Source organism: Hypanus sabinus, chromosome 24 (assembly GCF_030144855.1).
Source record: "Hypanus sabinus isolate sHypSab1 chromosome 24, sHypSab1.hap1, whole genome shotgun sequence".
Classification (NCBI taxonomy): Eukaryota; Metazoa; Chordata; class Chondrichthyes; order Myliobatiformes; family Dasyatidae; genus Hypanus; species Hypanus sabinus.
In genome coordinates, this window is record NC_082729.1 from 12,828,529 (window position 1) to 12,853,361 (window position 24,833).

At 43.8% G+C, this 24,833-nt stretch overlaps 1 protein-coding gene across 2 annotated transcripts; it reads right to left on the reverse strand.

Moving 5' to 3' along the window:
• Positions 1-556: 556 nt before the first annotated feature.
• On the reverse strand, positions 557-20,912 carry LOC132380471 (XK-related protein 8-like). 2 transcript variants are annotated; one of them, XM_059949292.1, is made up of 4 exons: positions 20,396-20,912; positions 13,694-13,884; positions 6,817-7,113; positions 557-6,570 (listed from the first exon to the last, which is right to left on the reverse strand). In XM_059949292.1, the coding sequence occupies exons 1-4, from the start codon at positions 20,719-20,721 to the stop codon at positions 6,389-6,391; spliced, it is 996 nt and encodes a 331-aa protein (XP_059805275.1). In that variant the 5' UTR covers positions 20,722-20,912; the 3' UTR covers positions 557-6,388. The 2 variants fall into 2 exon arrangements, with proteins under 2 accessions (XP_059805275.1, XP_059805274.1); XM_059949291.1 differs by having other exon boundaries at positions 557-7,113.
• Positions 20,913-24,833: the final 3,921 nt, after the last annotated feature.

The window sequence follows — 24,833 nt, forward strand, 5'->3', positions numbered from 1 at the left end:
GACTTAATGGTTGGGCTCCAATGATGTGCACTAATTGACTGAACCCTGATAAGTTCTGGCACCTTTTCTTTCCTTTCATATATATTGTATTGCTATTAATCACTTAGTTCTAGTAAGATTTATAAAGTGTATTCTGTAAACGTACCCGATGTGCGTTTGATATTGTGTGTGCAAGTTTGTATTAGTGTGCATTTCACAGCATCCACACATACAGGAGGCGCGGTTTGGCGGGTGGGCAAATCTTCCCCTAGACGTACACCAGACGATATCGTAAGCGTTACATAAGTCTGAAATTTCAGGTTTAGAGAAGAAGGTGATGAAACATTGTAATTGTGGACTCAAGATAACTAACGTACTTTTTCAGCACATTTTACTTACAGGCACAGTCAAGAGTATGCCCAACATCTCAGAGCTCGATGAAGGATTCTGGTTAAGTTCTGTGTGTTTCTTTAGAAAGTATCGTACAAGATGGTTGAGAATGTCAATGCATCAGTGAATACCGAAGCTGGCAGTGTTTTTTTCAAAAATTCACAATTGTTCACACAGTACACAAGTGTAAATGAGAACAAAGTAATTTTTACTCCTGGTCCAATGCAGCACAATAAAAACGTAATAAGGAACACTAACAATTAAAAAGCACAATAAATATAAGTATGTAAGGTAGTTATATACCTACTGTAGAACGATTGCATAAAGTGAGGCACAGGAGTGTTTGTACATAAGGTGACTGACAGGAAATGATAAAGTATTGGCAGGGGGGGTAGTTGATGGAGGTGTTGATCAGTCTTACTGCTTGGGGAAAGCAACTGTTTTTGAGTCTGGTGTGGATGGTATGCAGCTTCTTCCCTGATGGGAGTGGGACAACCAGTCCATGGGCAGGAGTGGGATCCTTCATGAGAATACTGGCCCTTTCCTGCCATTCATTATTTTGGGGTTTTTCTTCTGTTTCGAGGATGTCCGCGGAGAGCAAGAATTTCAGGGTGCATATTGTACACATTCTGTGAAACTAAATGGAGCTGGTGGCTGGTAGGCTAGCACCAGCAACCCCTCATTTACAATGACAAATCAATCTATCCACTGGTCTTTGGGAGGAAACCCACACAGTCAAGGTCACAAGTCAGTCCTGTACAAACTGCTAACAGGCAGTGGCGGGAATTGAACCGGGGTCGCCTGCACTGTAATCCATTGTGCTAACCAGTATGCTACTGTGCCATCCACCACCCCTTCCAAATCCAGGTGAAGAGTTTCACTCCAAAACGGCAAATGGCCACTTTCCTCTATGCCTGCGGCCTGATCTGCTGAGTTCCTCTATAGCATCTTGTTTACTTCTGAGAAAGCAGGGCATACCGGAAGTGGCGGTCGGCTGGAACTGGAAATTCAGTGTTCATACCACTGAGTGTTATTTGAGCTCTGACACATTTCCCTGTGATCACCACAACAAAGGAGGAGTGGTTAGGGGGTTTCCATACAGCTCCTCACAAGAATTATACTCATCCCTTTCTTTTGGCATAAAGTCTACTTATCACCAGCACAGTATAGGGAGCATAGTTACTGTGCCCTGAATGGGTAAAATCCTGTTCCTAAACACTATTCTTTTCCCATTCAACCCATTCATTTATTGCTTTAACTTCTATAGCTGGTGCATCTTACTTAAATTTCGGTTATTTTATTGCATGTATTAATTTCACAGTTTATCAGGAAACTCAACAAGGCATCAGAGCTCGTCCGGTGTATTAGTAACTTTCTCTGAAGTGTTCCAGTCCCAGCCGCTGATACTAGGTAACTTGAGAAGCCCCAAGGTTTGAGCAACATGAGAGCCGGCACAACTCGCTGGGACATGCTGCCTGATCTGCTGCATTCCTCCAGCATTTTGTGTGCTGCTTCAGACTTTCCACACCTGCAGTCTCTTGGTCTCCAATCTCAAGGACTGAGCCTTGTTTTTTTTTCACTCCCTTATCCTTCACTATCCTGAGAAGGCCACAGAGATTTGGCACAACATCAAAAATCTTGACAAACCTCTACAGATGTGTGGTGGAGAGTGTATTGACTAGCTGGCATGGAAACACCAATGCCTTTGAATGGAAAATCCTCCAAAAGGTAATGGATTTGCCCAATACATCATGGGTAAAGCCCACCCAACCACTGAGCACATCTATATGGAACAGTGTCACAGGAAAGCACCATCCATCATCAAAGGTCCAGACCATGTTCTTTCCTCATTGCTGCCATCAGTTGGAAGGTATAGGAGCCTCAGGACTCACACCACCAGGTTCAAAAACAGTTGCTACCCCTCAACCATAAGGCTCTTGAACCAAAGAGGGTATTTACACTCATCCATTGAGATGTTCCCGAACCCAATTATCTCACTTTGACTCTTTTTCTTGTTATTTCATGCTCTTGTTATTTATATTCAGAATTTCAACAGTTTGTTGTCTTCTATGCCCTTGAATTGATCCTGTTTACATTTACTATTCTATAGATTTGCTGAGCATGCCTGCAGGAGAAAGAATCTCAGGATTGAGTGTGGTGACGTGTATGTACTCGGATAATAAATTTTACTTTGAACGGTGACACTGAACGTAGTGAACGGACCATCCTACAGTAGTAGGACGCCTTTTGCTATGACATCCAAGCTACTTCACCGAAAAGCTAAAGGATGCCGTTTGCAGGTGGGCAGAAATGGAAGTCAATGAAGGAATCTACCTAAGAAAGCAATCGGAGTCAGAAATGCAGAGTTGAACCTTGGAATTCACGACCCTGAACCTAGCAATGATCGGTGTTATTCAGAAGGCGTAAATGAGCCTTTCATCTATTATCAAGAAATGGTTTGTAACCACAGAACAGGATAAATCTATGTATGCTAATAATCAATAATAAATGTTATTGTTAGTACTATACAATCCCTTGGTTTCACAAAAAATATTCTCATAAAGTTACAAAATTATTAGTGACCTTCAAGTAAAATGAAGTTTGTCGTTTAACTACACACATATATATAATGTATATAACCATACGATGTATATAGAAGCAAGACATTTCTTTGAACCAGGATGTAAAGCACATAACACACAATAACTTATGAAGTTGTGGATAAAAACTACGGATGAAGCTGCTGGGTCTTGCTCAGGGAGGTGGTATCAAGGGACCAGGCGAGGTCACCCACGATGTGGGCTCTCAGGAACTCGGTGCACTGCTGCGTGGAAACCTGCAGAGTTCCTAGGAACGTGTTCAGTGGTGATGTACCAGCAGAAAGGAATAAAAGTGCAAAAGCTGTCTGTTGCACATCTGAAAAAAAAACCAATGTGTTTTCCATAGTTCCTCCTTGTTAGTCATTGTGAAGAAAACTGACATCTTCCATCTGCTAAAAACCTCAGGATGCTCAGCTTCAACGCACGTTACATCTGTTGTTGAGCTATTTAATAGCAAATTGAAATCAGTATTCAGCTGTGAAGGAGAACTTCTTTATCTTCACTGAGTTAAGAGCCTGAAACCAGAGGGCATGCATTGAAGATGGGGGTGGGGAGGGGTTAGATTCAAGGGAAGGATTTGAGGGTCAAGTTCTTTTTGGTGGATGCCTGGAAAGATGGTAGAGGCAAATACAGAGGGTTTAAGAGATGTTTAGATATGAGGAAGATGGAGGGATATGGATGTTCTGACGGACTTATGCTTGGGTGATTTTGTTTAGCTGGTTGGTTCAGCACAACAGTGTGGGCTGAATGGCCTGTTCCTGTGCTATATTCCAGAGCAGGAGACATTAATTGCAAATTCTACCAACAAAGTTCACCATTCAACCACACAACATGAGCTGTAATTGCAAACTCATGTCTCATTCCATTTCCTACAATCTTTAATTCCCCTCATAATCTAATTACAGAATCATTCTTTGAACCCATGTTCCAGTGAGAATTGTGCAATGTGGCCCTTGTAGTTGTATTAATTCACACCAAGCAGCAGTCTTGTGAATTTGCACTGATCCCACATGGTGCAGAGACCAAAACTGAACTAAGTATTCCAACTGAGCATTTACTAAGTGCCAATGCATCTCCATGCCAAGGGAAATAGGTCCTTCCAATTCACCTCCTCTGGGTTCCTTGTATTTGGATTTTATTCCTTGGAATTTAAAAGATTGAGGGCAGATTTGATAGACGTATACAAAATTATGAGGAGTATAGATGGGGTAACCACAAGCAGACTTTTCCACTGAGGTTGGGTGGGACTACAATTAGGGGTCAGGGGTTAAAGGTGAAAGGCAATAAGTTTAAGGGGAACATGAAGGGAAACATCTTCACTCAGAAGGCTGTGAGAGTGTGGAACGAGCTGCCAGCACAAGTGGTGCACGTGAGCTCGATTTCACTGTTCAAGAGAGGTTTGGATAGGTGCTTGGAAGGGAGGGGGATGGAGGGCTATGGTCCTGGTGCAAGTCGATGGGAGTAGGCAGTTTTAAATCAGTCAGGACCTACTAGATGGGCCAAAAGGCCTGTTTCTGTGCTGTACTTTTCTATGACACTATTGTAGAATAGCAAGGGAAATTAGGTACTGTTTTAATACTTCAGGCAATTAAAAAATTAGCAAAGCTTAATGACTGATTATGATCAGTCATTAAGTTCTTTACACCTAATTTTGTTCCCTCAAATTATATTGAAAGACATTCTAATTGGCATAAATTTGGTACACTTGTATTCCTTACAAAAACAAGATTTAAAAAAAAAACTGGAGATGTACAGCTTTGAAGGAGATAATTTTGTTGGCCATGGAAGAGCGATCCAGTCCAAGCCCACTTTAATCTCTCAGTCCACTGCCCTGCAAGCTAAGGAACCTCAAGAGCTTGTCCATTGACTTTATTAAATGTGGTTTGACCGTGGGTTCCTCACTACTGCCAATTTCTGAGTGGGGAATAAAAACCTGATTAATTCCATTTAAACCTTTCTATTGATCATCTTACATTAATGCTTCACGCTCCCCAAGCTGCTGGTAGCGGCCCCTTTACTAAGTAGGTACTTCCTAGTAATCCTGCGAAACCTCCTTCTGCAATAGGTTACAGGACTTCCTAACAGCAAGGCCACAGTCAGTCCGTGTGGGCAGCCACATCTGTTGTCCCATTACACTGAGCACTGGCTGTGTGCTCTGCCCGCTGCCGTTCGCACAGCCGACGCACGACTGTGTCGCGGGATCCGGCTCTGACCGTGTCATCGGGTTTGCAGATGACACCACAGTGGGTGCCCTTATCGAGGACGGCGACGAGATGGAGTACAGGGAGGAAGTGGAGCGGCCGGTGGATTGGTACGAGGGGAGCAACCCAAGCCCGAACGTGGAGAAGACAAAGGGAATCGCTGTGGACTTCAGGAAGGAACAGACGAACCATCCCCCTTGGTGAATTAATGGCTCCTCCAGAGAGAGAGAAAGTTCCTGGGAGTTTACATCACGGATGACTTCACCTGATCCCTCAACATCACCTCCCTGAACAAGAAGGCACAGCAGCGCCTCTGCTTCCTAAGACTGAAGCAAGCAAGGCTCTCACCACCCAACTTAACTGATTCTCACAGGAGCAGACCCTTAGCATCCATCCAGCATCCTCTCTGACTTTCTAACATCAGGCAGGAGACTCCGATGCATAAAAACAAGAGCAGTCAGGATGGGAAACAGCTTCTTCCCTCAGGCCATCGGGCTTCTGAACTCCCTGCTGCATCGTATTCAAAGTGTCACCAGTTCTGTACCTTACAATATTTAATTTATGCACTTCAGCTGTTTATTCAGGTGTAATCCACTGCAGATTTAATCCTTACTTTCACAAGTTATTGTATGTTTATGTCTACTACTGTGCTTTGCACCCCGGTTCGGCGGAACATTGTCTCTTAGATGTAGTTAAATGACAATAAACCAGCATTTTGTGTGTGAAACTTGACCTGACCTGTTTATCAATCGTCTGGACAAAAAAATGTGAACTCCTTGCTCTCGGCTTAAAAGGATGCCGAGGTTGGTACTGGAAAATAGGGCTTAGAGTCATTATCGTCTAAGGATCATTAATAGTGATTGTGAACTAATGAGCTTTGTGGTTAATCAATATCGCTCCATTGCAACGGACAGCAAGGGAGAGCTAGCTGCGCTGCACGTGCAAACCTGAAGATTCACAGTGAGAAGTTGCAACTTACTCATCATAGTTAGTTAACTGACTGACTCCTTTTCCAGCCCCATGGCACCTGAGAATGGCAGGACAGGAGGAGACACATCTACAGCAATAATAACGACACAACAACTTGCTTTAACTTTGTTCCCTCAAGCTGAGATATGCCCCATTAAACACGTTTTTGCCCTGAAATCAATCCAACATAAGTTCAATTGCAGAGGGAATTCCTTTGTGCAAACATGCATTTAAGAAAATACTCCATCTTTAGATTTTAGTTTCCTCTGTTTTAGTATTGGAACTTTCCCCCTCAGGTAGGAAATAGTAAAAACTATCGGAAAGGATTTTCATCCTCTTGTTCACGAAAGGTGGCCTCTCACAAAGCGATCGGAATCCATCTTCCTGTAAACTGTCTGTTTCATCATCACTTGGTATGTGTTCCTTTGCAACTAAGGGATGGAGAAACACGTAATAAAGACACTTCACAATCACACCAGTGAGGTAAGATAATGGTAAACCAATAAGTATTAGAAATGTGTAGGGAGCAGTTAGAACTGGGTCTCTGTGGATCCACCAAAAGCCAATGAGAATTCCACAATCCACTGCTATGAACGAGTGATAAATAATCTGTCTGACGCATGTTCTTCCCTCAGCGATATTAAGCCAAGTGAAATACAAGACCACGGCCACTGTACCTCGATAGAAGACCTCTTCTGGAAATCGTTTCATGAAGTTCGTGCCTTGCTGCCACGCCCAGAAGAACATCGGCAGCCAAACGAAAGCAAAGTGCAGGAAGATGTATTGTCTGAATACAGTTGCAAACAAGGCGATGCTTATAATCCTGGGGCAGGTGAGCAGCAGGTTACACAGGAAGTAAGGCACAGCCGACTTGAATCGAAGCCGCAGTTTGTCAGAAAGAGAGGTGCGCAGGGATTGGTGGAAGTCCAGGAGAGCCCAGGCGATGGAGAGGAACGACGCCACAAGGGAGAAATCTGTGGAAATTGGATCACAGTGAGCAGAAAACGCTTGAAAGGGTTAATTAGTAAAACATATTTCAATACAGCAGAGCCCAGTGGAATGTTCCAACAAACGCCACACTCTTAGTCACAACATTATGAAGTCTCTACTAGTTAGAGAGTTCAGAAATATGACCTTTGAATCAAGCTGTCCATACCAACCCAAATACGCATCCAAGCTAGTCCCATGTCTCTGGTCCATATTCTTCTAAATCTTTCCTATCTGTGTAACTGTTCACTTTATTTTTAAATAATAGTTGTTACCGTACGTGTTTCAACCACTGCCTCTGGCAACTCACTCCATCTATATTCCACCTTTGAGTTCTTCTCTTCTACTATCTGAATATCACTGTACTTGTATTGCCACTGTGACACTGTTATTTCCTTTGGGATCAATAAGGCATCTATCTAAAAGAAATATTGCCCCTAATTGTTGGTCCTCCTGAGGCCTGAAAGAAGACCGAGTGCATTCACCCTGTTTTTGCCCCTCATGATAGTATAGACCTCTATAACATTATCTTTGCTACAAGCAGCTGTGGAGGTCATATGTTTTATGTACATTTAAGGCAGAGGTTGATAGATCCTTGGTTGGTCAGGGCATGAAGGGACACGGGGAAAAGGCAGGAGATTGGGGCCGAGAGGAAAATTGGATCAGCCATGATGAAATGGCGGAGCAGACTTGATGGGCCAAATGGCCTAATTCTGCTCCTATTACCTTATAAGATCTGCACTCCAAAAAACTGTGCTAGCCCTCTCTCTATAACACACCTTTATAAATCTTTTCTGCTCTTTTTCCTAGTGTAACGTCATTAGGATGACCAAAACTGGACACAATACTCCCTAGCATGCCCCATCAGTATCTTATAAAACTGCAACGTTAACTTCCAGCTTCTATTCTCAACAGCCCGACTGATGAAGCCCAGTGTGTCAAAAGCTTTCTTCACTGTCCTGTCTACCTGTGAGTCTACTTTCCAAGAACCGTACCTGAACTCCAAACTCCCCGTTCTACAACACTCCCCGGGATATTACATTCACTGTGAAAGCCCTCCCCTGATTTGTCTTTCCAAAACTCACCTATCACACTTTTCTGAATTAAACACTACTTGCCATTCAACAGCCCAGTTATGCAGATGAAGAGCCCCCTGTAACTTTTGATAAGCTTCTTCAACGTCCACAAAACCACCTATTTTAGTGAGGCCTGCAAACAAAGTACGCCTTGTATATTCTCATGCTTACATCGGAGAAGATTCAAAGGAGGCCCACGGAAATGATTCCGAGTGTGAAAGACTTGTCCTATGAAGAGCATTCGATGACTCCGGGCCTGTACTCACTGGAATTCAGAAGAATAAAGGGCGACCTAATTGAAACCTATCGAATGGTGAAAGGCTCCAAATGAGTGGAAGTGGAGAGGACATTTCCTATGGTGGGGGAGTCTAAGGCCAGAGGACACTGCCTCAGAGGAGGGACATCATTTTAGAACAAAGATGAGTTGGAATTTCTTTAGCCAGAGAGTGGTGAATCTGTGGACTTTGTTGCCACGGGCAGCTGAAGGGGCCAAATCTTTTGGTATACTTGAGGTGGAGGATGACACATTCTTGATTAGGGCATAAAGGGACATGGGGAGAAGGCAGGAGATTGGGACTGAGGGGGAAAAAAAAAATCGATCAGCCATAATAAAATATGAATTGGCCTAATTCTACTTCTGCATCTTCACACCACTAACCATAGGCTCACAAACAAGAGAAAATCTTGTCCTGTCAAAGGGTTTCAGCCCAAAATGTCAACTGTACTTTTTCCCATATATGTTGCCTGGCCTGCCGAGTTCCTCCAGCTTTTTGTGTGTGTGTGTGTTGCAGTAATCATGGGCTTCCTGTCTGAGAACAACCTCCCGCTATCACTCTCCACTTTCTCCCCTCAAACCAATTGTGTACCCAAGTTAGTTAGCTCTTCCATACGATCTAACCTTCAGAGTAATTTCTGACACCTTATCAAAGCCTTTCCTGGAGTTGATAGAGATGTGTATGTACCACCCTGCCCTCACCCCACAATCAAAAAAAAACTCAATTAAGTTCTTAAGACACAATATCCCATGAAGAAATTCATGCTGATCAATTACAGCATTAAAGCCCGAACAAAGCCAAGCTGACCCAATTCCCTTTATTTTTGCTGCATGCCTTCTTAAATAAAGACACAACATCTGTCTTCTGTCTAACCATGATGCAGACATGCCTTCCACAATTTCTTCTGGAGTCTCCCGCATTGTCCTTGGATGTATCCAGTCAGGTTCTGGAGATTTGTTTCGAGATGTCCAGCACCTTGTCTACTGTAACGCAGGCTATCCCCAAAGAAATTCCCATCAACATCCCTAGAACGTCTTCAGGTCTTTCTTAAAAAGACAAAGGAGAAACATTCATTGAGGATCTTGTCCATCTCCGGTCCACTTCAGTCCTTGAAAGACCCCACTGTCTTTTTACTCTTTTTCCCTTAATATACTTGTAACATGTATTTGAATTCACCTTAACCTTTTCTGCCAAATCTATCTCATGCCTTTTTTCTTCCTGATCTCCTCCTCGAGTATACGACTATGTTCCCTGTACACTTGATCCCTGCTGCCTGTACTTGACCTATTGCCACCTCCTTCTTCTTGACCAGGTTCTCCCAACACCTGCGAGCCTTGCCCTTCATTCTAACTACTGCTGTATTTTTGTTGTTTCTTTCCACACCTTGTGGTGCATCGGGTGGCATTTCCATAGCATTTGACTGCTTTTTTTTTTAAACTTGACCCTCAACCCAACGTGGATATAAAGTGTGCAAGGAGCCAGCTGCATTCAAACTCTGGACCGTTTGCCTCGAAGTCCGGTGTTGATGCCACTACACCACCAGCCGGCCTACTGCTGTACTCTTACTTCTAAAGAATTTATTTTAACAATTCCACGAACACTACTGCCTCAGGTGGGTAAACCACTTGACAGGACATTTCACAGGAATTCATGTGCAGGACAGCCAACACCTTTGAGCTAAACTCCAGTGAGAAGAGCTTAGAAAAATAGAGGGTTATGGGTAGTTCTAAGGTAAGGACATCTTCGGCACAGCTTTGTGGGCCGAAGGGCCTGTATTGTGTAGGTTTTCTATGTTTTTATGAGAACTTCCGTAATGTGAAGATAATTTTTGAGGAGGTGGGAATGAGTAAGATGTGACCTTAATAATAGAGTTAAGCATGTACAAGGGAAATACTGTGGTGAAATTTATAACCAGATTAGTACGGCGAAAGATACGGTTCTGAATGTTGAAGTACTGCATTACAAAAGCAAAATGAATTCGAAGACAGAATGTGCTTCAAAGGCAAACACGAGGAACTCTGCAGATGCTGTAAATTCAAGCAACACACACAAAATGCTGGTTGAACACAGCAGGCCAGGCAGCATCTATAGGAAGAAACACTGTCGACGTTTCGGGCCGAGAAGTCGACAGTGTCTCTTCCTATAGATGCTGCCTGGCCTGCTGTGTTCAACCAGCTTTTTGTGTGTGTGCTTCAAGGGGTTAGCTGACCGTACAGAGATCCCAGTCAAGACCCTCCTTGCCCTGATCAACTTCAGGTTTTCCGTACGAATACTGATTCCTGCCCGTGTAATTTGGATGTTTTCTACCTTCTCCGTATCCATTGATCCACAGAAGCATCCTATCTGCACCACACTTACTCCACTGGCTCTCTTCCAACTCCACAGACATTGAAAATATACAAAGCACCTCTTTATGAGACCACTGTTAGTTTAGCTCTATCCTGGTAATGGACAAGCAAAGTACCATTGCCTGTAATTCTATTGCTCAGTATATCACTCAGTATATCACTCATTGTTCCTCTTTACAAGAATTTCTTCACAAGGAGAAGATATAAACGGTGTGGTTATATTATTGAACTAATATCCAGAAGTGTGTTAGTGGGGCGGTTAAGTTACTGGACTTAAAACCAGGGTTCAGGGTGTAGTAACACAGTAGTAAAGCCACTTGACTAATATATCCAGGTATGGTAACATAACCCCCCCCCAAACTCATAACACTGCTGCTTATGAGGGCAGAGCTGGAGGGGGTTCTAACATCTAACTGCCATTCATTCTTTGGGGCACTCCTCTGTTTTCATAGATGTTTGGGAAGAAAAAGAATTTCAGGATGTATATTAAATATTCTCTGACATTGAATGTACCAACTGAAACCTATTTCAGAAGGATCTGGGCCCAAAACATCAGCTGTTTACCCTTTGCCTGGTCTGCCCCGAGTTCCTCCTGCATTACGTGTGCATTGCTTTGCTAAATTAAAAGTGGAACGCTATCTCACTACCTTTTTTAAAACTTCTATTTATATATCTGACCGTAATTCCCGGCTTACTTCTCTCTCTCTCTCTCTCTCTCTCTCTATTACCGGGTATTGCATCATACAGTTGCCACAAAGTTGACAAATTTAAACCCGATTCTGAAGTTAAACTGGACGAGCTTGCAGGGTATGGCAGCCAGATGGCTCAGTTACTTAAGCAATATCCAGGGTGTCAATAGTTAATTTATTGGATTAGTATCCAACATGTTATGTAACACTTTGGGTAAGACTCCAGTTCTGGAAAATGAGTTTCAGTTCCACCTGTTGTAAGAAAAAAGCCATTACACTGGAAAGAGTGTAAAGAAGATATAGGAGGATGTTGCCAGGACAAAAGGCTACGTCATTTTTCCTTGCAACGTAGGAAAACGAGGGGGTGACCTTATAAGTGTTTAGAATTATGAGGAGCGTAGATAAAGTGGATGAAACAGTCTTTAGGGTGGAGGAGTGGTATAGGTTTACTTGGTGGTATAGGTTTAAAATGTGAAGGGACCCGACAGGCAAATCTTCATGCTGAGGGTGATGTGTATATGGAACAAGCTGCCAGAGGAAGTGGTTAAGGCAGGTACAACGGTGACATTTAAGGAATACTTGGGTAAGTACAGGGAAGGGGCAGGGCTTGGTGGGGTAGGGGCTAAACACAGGAAATCGGTTGGGTAAAAGAGCCTGTATCCTTGCAGTATTGTTACATGACCCCCATGAATCCTACAATTGCAACAGAAGGCACTTACATTTAATTAATTAAACATTTTTGGAATGTGAAACTACTATCAGCAATAATGACCATGAAAACCTTAAGACCATTAAGATATAGGAACAGAATTAGGCCATTTGGCCCATCGAGTCTGCACCACCACTCATCATGACTGATCCATTTTCCCTCTCAGTCCCAATCTCCTGCCTTCTCCCCGTATCCCTTCATGCTCTGACCAATCAAGGATACATCAACCTCTGCTTAAATATACTGTACCCAATGACTTGGCCTCCATTGCCACCTGTGGCAACAAATTCCACAGATTCACCACTCTCTGGTTAAAGAAATTCCTTCTCACCTCCATTCTAAATGGACGTCCCTCTATTCAGAGGCTGTGCCCTCTGTGCTCAGACTCCCCCACCACAGGAAACATCTTCTCAAAACACTGATCTGTCAGAGAAAGTCACCTAATTTACTGATTCATTTAGATAAACAAAATCCAACCAGGCAGTTATACACGTTTCCAGACCCAGCACAATCTGATTGCTTGTTAACTGCCTTCTGCTCCAGTTCAGCCACTCATTCAGTCTTAGTGCAACTAGAAGCATGAATTCCCAACAGCAGAAAATCTGCAAATGCTGGAAATCAAAGAGAAACACACAAAATGCTGGAGGAACATCTATGGAAAACAGTCGACATTCTGGGCTGAGGCTCTTTATCAGGGCCAGAAAGAAAGAGGAGGTCAGAATAAGGTGGGGGGAGGGGAGGAAGTAGGACAAGTAGGATAGGTGAAACTGGGAGGGGGGGAAGGGGTGAAGTAAAGAGCTGGGGAAGTTGATTGGTAAAAGAGATTCAGGGCTGGAGAAGGGGGAACCTGGTAGGAGAGGACTGAAGACCATGGAAGAAAGGGAAGGGGGAGGACCACCAGAGGGAGGTGATGGGCAGGTAAGGAGATGAAGTGAGAGAGGGGAATGGTGAAGGGATGGGGGAGTCTGAGAAATCAGGTTGGAGGCTCCACAGACAGAATACAAGGTGCTACTCCTCCAACCCGACCGTGGCCTCATCGCGACAGCAGAGGCGGCCGCGGGAAAACGTGTGAATGAAGTGACAGCTCAGCCAACAAAGGTGACTGAAGAAGTTGATGTCCGTGGGGGAATGCTGCCAACTGGCACATTCTCGGCTGCAGGGGTACGTGCTGAGGGACGCACTCAAACTCGGTGCAGCCACCGCAAGGGCCCGGTGGGGAAGGACCACAGTCTAGGGCCCTTCTCCCGTGGGAGTTGAGGTATGAGGGGTTGGAGGTATACCCCCTGAATGTAAATATGAAAGAATAAAGTGCCACGTGGGTGGCAAAACATTAGAACTTTGAAAATGTGAAGACAGTAATGGTACCAACTGTAAAGAATTGAGAGTCTTTGAATGGTTATTGTATATAATTTTATTTTGGAATAAAGTATATTTTGTTTAATAAAAAAAACAAGTTGATTAAACACTTACACTGGTGGATCTCCACGTGGTTCCTCTGCATAATGATGTAGAGCATTAATGCAAGTTGAGGAGCACTCTCAAAGATGCTCTCGAAGAGTCGCAGCATGCTGATGTCACAGGCCAGGTAAATGACATAGTGCACACCCATGGTCTCACCTTCTCTGTATACCCGGAAGCCGAGCTCCAGTGCTGTTACGTACCTGAGGGAACAAAATTCAAATGATAAAACCAACATACGATCTTCCTCAAACCTTGAGGATGCAGACAGGAAAAGCCATTCAGCTCAAGCCCACCAATCAAGTTTGAGTGCCTACAGTCCCTACAGCACCAGGCTACGCCTTAGGGCATCGCGGTAGCATAGCGATTAGCACGACACTATTAGAGCCTGGGGCATACTGGGGTTCAGAGTTCAATTCCGGTGCTGGCTGTAAGGAGTTTGTATGTTCTCCCTGTGAATCACGTTGGTTATCTCCCAGTGCTCTGGTTTCCTCCCACTGTCTAAAGACGCACCGGTTAATAGGTTAATTGATGATTGTAAATTATCCTGTGATTTCTTCTCACTGCCTGTTACACCGTTGGCATTTAGGGCAGCAATGAAGATCCTCCATCTCTGGCGGTGTCCAGGGCTTCCTTCATCATATCAGTAGCTTCCTACTGGTTCTCACTACTGACAGTCATGCAAGTCCTGGGCGTAGGCCCAGGAATACCGTCATACTCAGATTTAGAATTGAATTGAATTTCGGTTTATTGTCATTTAGAAACCTCGACTGCAATGCAGTTAAAAAATGAAACAACGTTCCTCCAGAATGATATCACAAAAGCACACGACAAAACAGACTACAACAGAAAATCACATAAGGATTCTTCACTGCTGTTTCTATAAGAATTTTGTTTTGCCAGTCAGCACTGGGAGCCCTGAGCTAAACCCCTAAACCTGGTGGACCACTCTTAGTTTGGCCTCTGCCCTTTGACCTTTTTGGCATGGGTTTCCCTACCAAGAGTCAAAGCCTAAAGCCCTGACTCCAGCCAACATAGCTCTCCAGGTCATTGAGGCACACAAGCCTCCAAATCATGACGAGGTTGTGGTCCCCCTGGAGGCTGGGGTTCAATAGGTGAGTTGCTGGGTGTCACAGCTCTTTGGGTCAGTAGGACCTGTTCTGCGTTTTAATCCCTATATATAGAATAATGAATTACTGAAAATTCACCTTGTTCCAAGAACCCACTCTAGGTTGTTTTCATAATTTTTACATACAGCTTAGTGACTCTTATCCTAAACTAATGCAGTGACCTGCAAGTACTTTTCGACATAGGCAAGTATCTGGTGTGTTTCCTTCAAGCCAGTTCTTCAACCCTCCATCTGCAGGAATCAGCCTCTGCATCAACCCCAGGACTGCAGCAAAGATCTGATAAATGATCTGCAAGAAAATTGGATTGATATTTGTATACAAGATATTAAGAGGAATCGATAGAGTTGACAGCCAGCACCTCTTCCCCAGGGCACCACTGCTCAATACAAGAGCACATGGCTTTAAGGTAAGGGGAGGGAAGTTCAAGGAGGATATTAGAGGAAGGTTTTTACTCAGAGAGTGGTTGGTGCGTGGAATGCACTGCCTGAGTCAGTGGTGGAGGCAGATACACTAATGAAATTTAAGAGACTACTAGACAGGTATATGGAGGAACTTAAGGTGGAGGGTTATATGGGGGGGCAGGGTCAGCACAGCATTATGGGCTGAAGGGCCTGTACTGTGCTGTATTGTTCTATGTTCTATATTCTGCACAGCTAGGCTTAATTTGCTTATTTTTAAATTGTGGGTTGTAACTCATTTTGTCAGAAAAGGGGGAAGAAAGCTCCATCTCTTACGACAACCATCTTCCCAAGTTACTTTTTACTATTACAGTCACAAGGAAGTTTAAAGATCTCTTTCGTGAAAATTTTGCCAATCTTGCATATACTATAAAACAGAGTCTGGTACAATGGTTACCTCTATCTATGTCTTTGGAAGGTCGTATTAATGTTGTTAAAATGTATGTTCTCCCTAAACTTTTATACTTATTTCAATCAATCCCAATTTTTATTCCTAAATCTCTTTTTGATTCCTTAGACTCTATTATTTTGTCATATCTGTGGAAGAATAAGCGCTCTAGAATTAATAAAATCCATCTCCAAAAACCTAAAAAAGAGGGTGGCATGGCTTTACCTAACTTTCGTTTATATTACTGGGCAGCCAATATACGTTGTGCTACCTTTTGGTCTTTCTTCCATGGCCAACCGAGTGCCCTAATTGGGTGGCAATGGAGTTGAGCTCCACTAAAGAACTATCTATCTCTGCACTTCTTGGCTATGTACTCCCTAGTAGTTTGTCCAGATTAATAGTTAATCCTCTTGTTAGACACACTTTGCGTATTTGGGCTCAGTTTAGGAAATTTTATGGTTTCCACGGTTTTTCCGTTTCCAGCCCTGTCGTACATAATCACCTTTTTCTACCCACTACGTATGATTCAGCATTCCATGATTGGTATAGGAAGGGCATTAGACATTTTGAAGATCTTTTTCTTTACAATCGCTTCGCTTCTTTCCAACAGCTCTCTGCTAAGTTCAATCTGCCCAATGCTCATTTTTTTAGATATCTCCAAATTAGACACTTTATTGTTCCTTTAATTCCTAACTTCCCTGAAATGCCTGTGAAAAATGCTATGGACTTTTTTCTTTCCATTAATCCACTAGGTAAAGGTTTAATATCAAGTATTCAAGATAAGTTAGCAGCCTTACGATGTGCCCCTGTGGATAAAATTAAAATGGCATGGGAGCAGGATTTAAATACCTCCTTATCTGATGAGACTTGGGACTCGATTCCTCAAATCGGTTAATACAACCTCTCTGTGCTCGCCATTGCCTCTTACAGTTTAAGATTGTTCATAGAGCCCATATGTCTAAATCTAAATTATCTCGATTTTACCCTAACATCAGTCCGCTTTGTGATAAATGCAAAAGGGGCGAGGTCTCTCTCATTCATATGTACTGGTTTTGTCCTAGCTTGGAGAAATTTTGGAAAAATGTCTTTATAACGTTATAGTATATTCTGAATCACCACCTAGAACCAAACCCTTTAATTGCTCTGTTCGGTTTCTGGGGTGAGACAGATTTAAGTCTGAGTTCATCTAAGTGTCGAATATTATCATTTGCCTCTCTCCTGGCTAGACGTTTAATCCTTCTTAGATGGAGAGATGCTGCCCCACCCACGCATGCTCAATGGCTTAATGATATTATGGCCTGCTTGGACCTTGAAAAAATTCATGATTCAATTCTTAATTCTGACTTAAAGTTCCATAAGGTCTGGGGACCCTTTATTGAGTACTTTCATAACCTTCCTCTTAACTAAGGTTTTTTTTTCGGTCCCTTGCTTTCAGCTTCTTTTTCTTTTTGGTATTCGGCATTAATATCTTCTGTTGCTAAGTGTATTCACAGTTTGGGGGTTTGATTGTCCTGATTTATATTCTCTATATTGTGTTGTGGGTGGTCTGGAGTTCCCTTTTTTTGTTTTGTGTTGTGGGGCTTGGGGAGGACACTAATTTTACTTGTCTTCAATTTGGGTGCTTTTTCAATTATCTTTCTCTGTATCAGATTGTTATTGTACGCTTATTTTTGCACTGTTATCAATGTCCTTCATTTTGATCTGGGGTTCTTTTAAATCTGTAGTTATGTAGAAAATGTATTAAAAAAAACTAATAAAAAAAGTTACTTTTTATTGTCGTTTCGAGCGTAACTGCTGGTACAGTACACAGTAAAAACGAGACAACGTTTTTCAGGACCATGGAGACTGAGGAAAGCAAGGCTTCCGTCATCCAACTCCTCACCCCCGCCAACTTAACCACATTTTACAGGAGCACCGTTGAGAGCATCCTGACAAGCTGCATTTCCATCTGATATGGACACAGTCCCTACAAAGGGCTGAGAGGATCATAGGGGTCTCCCTACCATCCATCAGGAATGCCGCATACGCAGGGCCCTTAGTATTATTAAGGATACCACCCATCCATCCAGCATCCTCTTTGACTTCCTACCATCAGGCAGGAGACTCCGATGCATAAAGACATGAGCAGACAGGATGGGAAACAGCTTCTTCCCTCAGGCCATCAGGCTTCTGAACTCCCTGCCACATCGCATTCAAAGTGTCACTGGTTAATCTGTTCTGATCCTTACAAGATTTAATCTATGCACTTTAGCTTATTTCTGTGCGATCCACCTGTAGATTTCACCCTTACTTTCGTAAGTTATTCTGTGTCATATGTACTACAGTGCTTTACACCCTGACCCAGAGGAACGTTGTCTTGTTTAACGGTATACATGTACAGGTATTACATGTATGGGTGTATGGGTCCTAATGCTCTTCCCTTGGACAACATCGGTGGCGTGGAGAGGGGAGACTTGCAGCTTGGGCAACTGCCGGTCTTCCATAAGAAAAACCCTTGCCCAGGCTTGCGCCCTGGAAACTTTCCAAGGTGCAAATCCATGGTCTAACAAGACTAACGGAGGCCTACATACACACACATTAAATGACAACAAACTTAATTTGACTTGACTTAAAAGCACTTTACAACCAATGAACTACTGACGTCTCGTGTTGGAGGCAAACTGTCAAAAAAGTCCCACAAACAGAGGTGAGAAGATCACCCACATTAGTGACTTCATTTGATTGGGTAAGAGATAACCAATGACTGGAAAAGCACCTGCCAAATCTGCCTTTTAGACTTCCACCAACGTACATGACCATGAATTTCCCACACTGTGTTACATCTGGCACTTCTTTTGCTCCAAGCTCAAGCTGCAGCATGTGGAAAGACAGGAAAAAAACTCCATAAGGGGAAAATACTGAACATTACTGTTCATCGTGAGCAAACCCTGTTATTAAAGACATCTTCAAGCGACAGTGCTTCATGTGGTGATATCTATCACTAAGGACCCTCACCTTCCAGTGTGTGACCTGTTCCCTTGCCTACCACCAGGTAGAATGTACAAGAGGCTGAAGACCCACAGACTCAACAATTCAGAAGCAGCTTCTTCCCCTCCACCATTAGACTTCTGAATGGTCCATGGACACTTTTTTTCTGCACTATTTATTTATTTTACAGATCTTGTATCTCTGCACTGTGCCACTGCTACAAAGGAACTTATCTAACATTAGGCAATACATGAAATTCCAGAGGAACTCTGCAGGCAAGGCAACATCTATGGAAAAGAGTTGGCGTTTCGGTCCGAGACCCTTCATCAGGACTGGGAAAAAAAAGGTCAGGGCAGGAACGTGGGGGCAGAGAAGGAATGGAGGAAGTACAAGGTGGTAGGTGATGGGTCAAACTGTGAAAGGGGGAGGGGTGAAATAAAGAGCTGGGAAATTGGTTGGCGAAAGAGATAAAGGGTTGGAGAAGGGGGAATCTCATGAGAGGATAGAAGACCATGGAAGGAAGGCGGGGAGCACCAGAGGAAGGTGATGGGCAGACAAGGAGATAAGGTGAGGGATGGAAACAGGAACGGGGAATGGCGAAGGGGGTTCATAATTACCGCAAGTTCAAGAAATTGATGTTCATGTCATCAGGTTGGAGGCTACCCAGACGGAATACAAGGTGTTGAAGAGAAGGTGAGAGGGGTAAAACAGGAATTGGGGGTGGGGGAGGGAGAGAGAAAGGGTGAAGGGAGGCAATTAATATTTGAGAAAAATATGGTTTACCTGAAAACAATCTAGGAACCCAAGACTGCATACAACAATTTCAGTTGGTAAAATGCAAATACAAACACAATACTACACCTGCAGTGCAATAAATTATTGGATATATTAAACGTCCATCTGATTTCTGTACCTATTTACATCATGATCTTAAAGGACGTTGACGTCAGTGACAGTGCAAACATTTCATGTCCATCTCTAATGGCCCATTTGAACAGAGTGCCTTGCTGACCTATTTATAATGGTTATTGTTCTATAGGTTTATAGCGTATGCCCGCAAGAAAATTAATCTCAGGGTTGTGTGCAGTGTCATGCTTTGATAATAAATTAACCTTCAGAGGCCAGGTAAGAGTCAACCATCCTAGGCTGGGCAAGGCAGGGACAGCAGAGTTCGGTATCAGTGGGGCAGCTGGGTTTTGACAACAATCTTTCTTTTCAATAATATAGTTTTTTAAAACTATTGAAGCACAGGCCCTGGCGATCCCCCTATTTAAACCAAGCCTAATCACAGGACAACTTACAATGATCAGTGAACTGTGGGAGGAAACACACGCGGCGACGGGGTGAATGTATAAACTCTGTTTACAGACAGTGGCGGGAATTGAACCCGGGACCACAGGACTTATAAAGGGCTGGGCTAACCACTACACTCCCGTTATACTAATGCATTTTCTAAATTTTAAAATCCCCTGAGGTGCTGGTGGGATTAAAACCTGAGAACCTGAATCAACAGTTTAAGCTTCTGGATAATAGGCTATTATCTTTTATTTTTGCTAGTCTGTCACTTACTTCACCTGATCCTCACTGTTTTTGATTCTCACCATTTCCTTCCTCCTAGTACCGTTTATTTTCTCTCTTGTCCCGGTGTTACAGTACAGTTTATTCTCTCTTTCCTCTTGGTGTTACAGTACAGCTTATTCTCTCTCTTCTCTTGGTATTACGCTATTGCCCTGACACCCAAAGTAAAGTGGCTCGGTTTGCCGTTACTGACCTGATCAGGAATCCCAGCTGCAACCAATGCAACAGGCCCAAGACGCAGTCTCCTGGCGTGGTCTTCAACTTTGGTAATCCGGACCTGGAAACATCATCCAGCTGCTCCCGGTCCCCGGCAAACCAAAACCAGCTGAAGAGTTGGACGACCGCCGAGCACAACAGCGCCAGACTCAACACCATGCTGCCCCAAAAATAATCTCCAGCTAAGTAGAAGGAGACCATCACCCAAACATCAGTCCCAAAGTCTAGTAAGAAAGTGCCCATACCGAGACCGATAAAGAGCAGGTCGCAGACAGTGAAACGAACCACACTGTTCGGGTACATTTTCTTTGTACAAAACTTCCGGGGGAAAGTTAACTGCTATTTATTCTGGAGCTTATATCTTTAGTGTTCTTTGTAACACTTGCCCCTTCCGACGTACCTCGGCTCCGTGTCGTCGCTGCCCGCTCTGCATAACTAATTTTCTTCCACTGTTAAGTCGCCAAGCATTTTTTCGCTTCAGTTTTTACAGTTTCCTTCGGGGAAAAGAAAATAGACAAGAGTGGACACGCCTTAAATACAGTATTCCCTTTGGCACCCTCTAGTGTTATTTCCCAAACTCTTAAGAAAAACCTGCAACTCTTACAAGTGGCTGTTTCATCCCATACCTCAAAGTTCAAAGGAAATTTAATATCAAAATGCATATATGTTACCTTGAAATTCATTTTCTTACCGGGCTTTTTTCACAGGGAAAAATAAATACAATAGAATTTTACGATAAGCTATACTTAAGCGAAAGTAGATAGATAGATAGATAGATAGATAGATACTTTATTCATCCACAAGGGGAAATTCAACATTTTTCCAGTGTCCCATACATAAATACCAATGTGTAAAAAAGGCAGCGTAAATATATATTTAAAAAAAACTAATAACTTGAATTGTAAAGAGTCCTTGAAAGTGAACCTGTAGATTGTAGAATCAGTGGTGAGTGGTGTTATCCACACTGGTCCAGAGAGTCAAAACAAAACAGTATTTTACAGGCTGGAAGAATATATCCAGAACAGGGGTTCCCAACCTTTTTTTATGCCGTGGACCCTTACCATTAACCGAGGGGTCCATGGACCCCAGGTTGGGAACCCCTGGTCTAGTAGAACACCTCAGTTAACATAGAACATAGAACAGTACAGCAAAAGGACAGGCCACTTTACCCACATTGTCATGCCAACCAAATAAAAAGCAAATCCAGAACACCCAAACCATGTCCATATCCCTCCACGTTCCTTACATCTATGTGCCTATCCAAATGTCTCTTAAAAGCCTCTGATGTATGAGGTGAACTACATAGACCTGTCTGGACACGCCCCCCCCCCCCTGCTCCTGTGGCTCCTCCCACAGACCCCGGTATAAAGGCGATTGAGGCCTGAGCCCTGCCCTCAGTCTCCAGGATGTAGCATGGTGATCAATTGCTGCTTGTTCTTTCTTTCAGTCAATAAAAGCCGATATCTCGCCTCACGTCTCAGAGAGAGTTATTGATGGTGCATCAATGTATTTGCCACTACCAGGTATTCACAACCATTCACATCCACCTTGAACCTACCCCCCCTCCTCACCTTCAATATCAATAACCTGGAGCAGATTGTAAGGTATCTAAGTTTGCTAATGAAATGAGTGTAGGTGGGCAGACACGTTGTGATGAGGTTATTTGCTCTCTGCAAGAGGATGCCTTCCCAACTAATGCCCCCAAGTTATGGACTCTCCATCTAGGGAGAGTCCATTTGCCATGTTACGCCATTGCTCTCTCACTCATCCTATGGCAAAGTGTGAGATAATGCACCTCAGTAAGAGGAATCTTAAGGTAAACTATTATCTGTATGTTCAAAGAGCTCGCAATGTGTTCATGTTCGAGCTGTAGACGGAGACGGAATTCGTATCGCTGCCAGAGGTGGAGTGAGCGATTTGGTGAGGAGTCGATGCGGAAGAGTTTTGATGCCCGTCCACCCAACCCGGGTGTGAGGTTGGTTTGCTCCAAGCACCAAACGGATTTGGTGAGACTGAGAATGCCTTCAGGCTGGGTGGCCCAGGTGTATCGGAGTGCCAGGATCCAGGACCTAGAACATGGCGCTACTCGATCATTGGACAACTAAACGCTGGCACAGATAGACTGGAAGCCCAAGTGTCGGGTACAGAGGCAAGGGTTGGACTGATTTCGCTCGCTCTCCCACAAATGTTCATTCCTTTCTCCACAGCACCGAGGCTGTGAACTGATCCAGCTGCTCTGCATTTCTGCCCCACTGCTGTGAAAACTGGGAACTGAGGCTTGGCTTAGGCCTCCTCTGGCTGCTCCGAGAGCAGATCTTTGACTCAGACTGATGGGGATGCTGTTGGCTTGCTCTATTGTTTGCATGAGAGGGATTTTTTTCGCTCTCTTTCTCTACACAGTGGTTTTTTTATCTTTTTAAAAATTGGGTTATTCAATTTCTGATCAATGTCCTCACCTCACTCCTCCCGGGTTTTACTACAGCTACCAGGAAAAAATTGGACAGCGGCAAATAGACTCAGAATTTGACATGCCAAAACAGCGCAAACACTACACTGATGGGGTGCCTGACAAATCCCACCTTGGCCCTGTGGTGCCCCAACCCAGGACTTCCCCCACCTGGTCCAAACATGCCCTCTCACCAAGATCCAAGACGGCTTTGCTGTGGTCCATCAATGCAATCACAAGTTGGAGGAGTGATTTGACAAAAACTAATTAGAAGAGAAAAACGTCCACCATATGAAACAACAACGTCATTCGAGTTTCTTGCTTTGTGGCTGTCTGGAAGCAGACAAATTTCAAGGTGGCTAGTTTATACATTCTTTGATAATAAGTGTGTTTAGCATCTTTGAAATAGAAAATGATGACACATAAGCGAAATGCAATGGGATCTGGGTGTCTTTGTGCATGACGTGTGCTCAAGGAATTCGCTGATGTATTAGCAGATGTCCTGACAGACATTTTCAACATCTCCCTTAGTCAAGCCATTGTCCCCAGATGCTTCAAAACCTCCACAATCATCCCTGTAGCAAAGAAATCAGTTGTAGCCTGTCTGGATGATTACCGTCCCGTCATAGTGATGAAATGTTTTGAACGGCTTGTCCAGCCTCATATCACAGCCAGCCTCCTCTCATCGCTGGATTCTGTACAGTTTGCTTATCGTCCAAATCACTCTATGGAGGACGCATTATCCACCACACTGCACACAGTTCTCTCTCACTTGGACAACAAAGACACTTGTGCCAGAATTCTGTACATTGATTTCAGTTCAGCGTTCAATACCATCATCCCGCAGAGACTAGTGGAGAAACTGTCGCTGCTTGGCCTTAACACAGCCATGTGTCGCTGGATTCTGGATTCTTGACAGAGAGACCACAGTCAGTCCGTGTTGGCAGGAACATCTCTGACTCCATCACACTGAACACTGGATCCCCACAAGGCTGTGTGCTTAGCCCATTGCTGTTTACACTGCTAACACATGACTGTGCAGCCAGATTCAAGGAGAACCTGATTATTAAATTTGCTGATGATACCACAGTGGTGGGGCTCATCAGCAAAAATGATGAAACAATGTACAGGGAGGAGGTTAAACACCTAGAGAGCTGGTGCAGTGACAACAACTTGATGTTTAATGTCACCAAAACCAAAAAAATGATCGTCAATTTCAGACGGTCTCAGCCTGAGCACACACCCCTCAGCATCAGCGGCTCCACAGTGGAGAGAGTGGAAAACATCAAGTTCCTTGGGGTGCAGATCTCGGACAATCTCACCTGGTCCAGGAACGCCACTGGGATTGTGAAACGAGCCCAGCAGAGATTGCACTTTTTGAGGAAGCTTAAACAAGCATCACTCCCCACTAACATCTTAACTACATTCTACAGAGGAGTGGCTGACCTTTTGCATCACAACCTGGTACTCCAGCTGCAGTGCTGCTGACAAAAAAGCCTTGCAGAGGGTGGTTAGGGGAGCAGAGAAGGTTATTGGGGTCTCCCTACCTTCTGTTCAAGACCTCTTTCAGAGTCGATGCCTCCAGAAGACACGGTACATCTTAAAAGACCCCTCACACCCTCTCCATGAACTGTTTGTTCTTCTGCCATCAGGTAAATGTTACAGGAGCATCAAAACTAAAACCACAAGGCTACTAAACAGCTTCCTCCCTGATGCACCATCAATAACTCTCTCTGAGACGTAAAGGCAAGATATTGGCTTTTATTGACTGGAAGAAGGAACAAGCAGTGGTTGACCACCATACTACATCCTGGAGACAGAGAGGCTGGGCTCAGACCTCAATTGCCTTTATACCTGGGTCTGTGGGAGAAGCCACAGGAGCAGTCAGCAGGGGGCGTGTCCAGACAGGTATATGTAGTTCACCACACTCCCACAGGCAGTCAGACTGCTAAATAGCTGCTCTACCTGA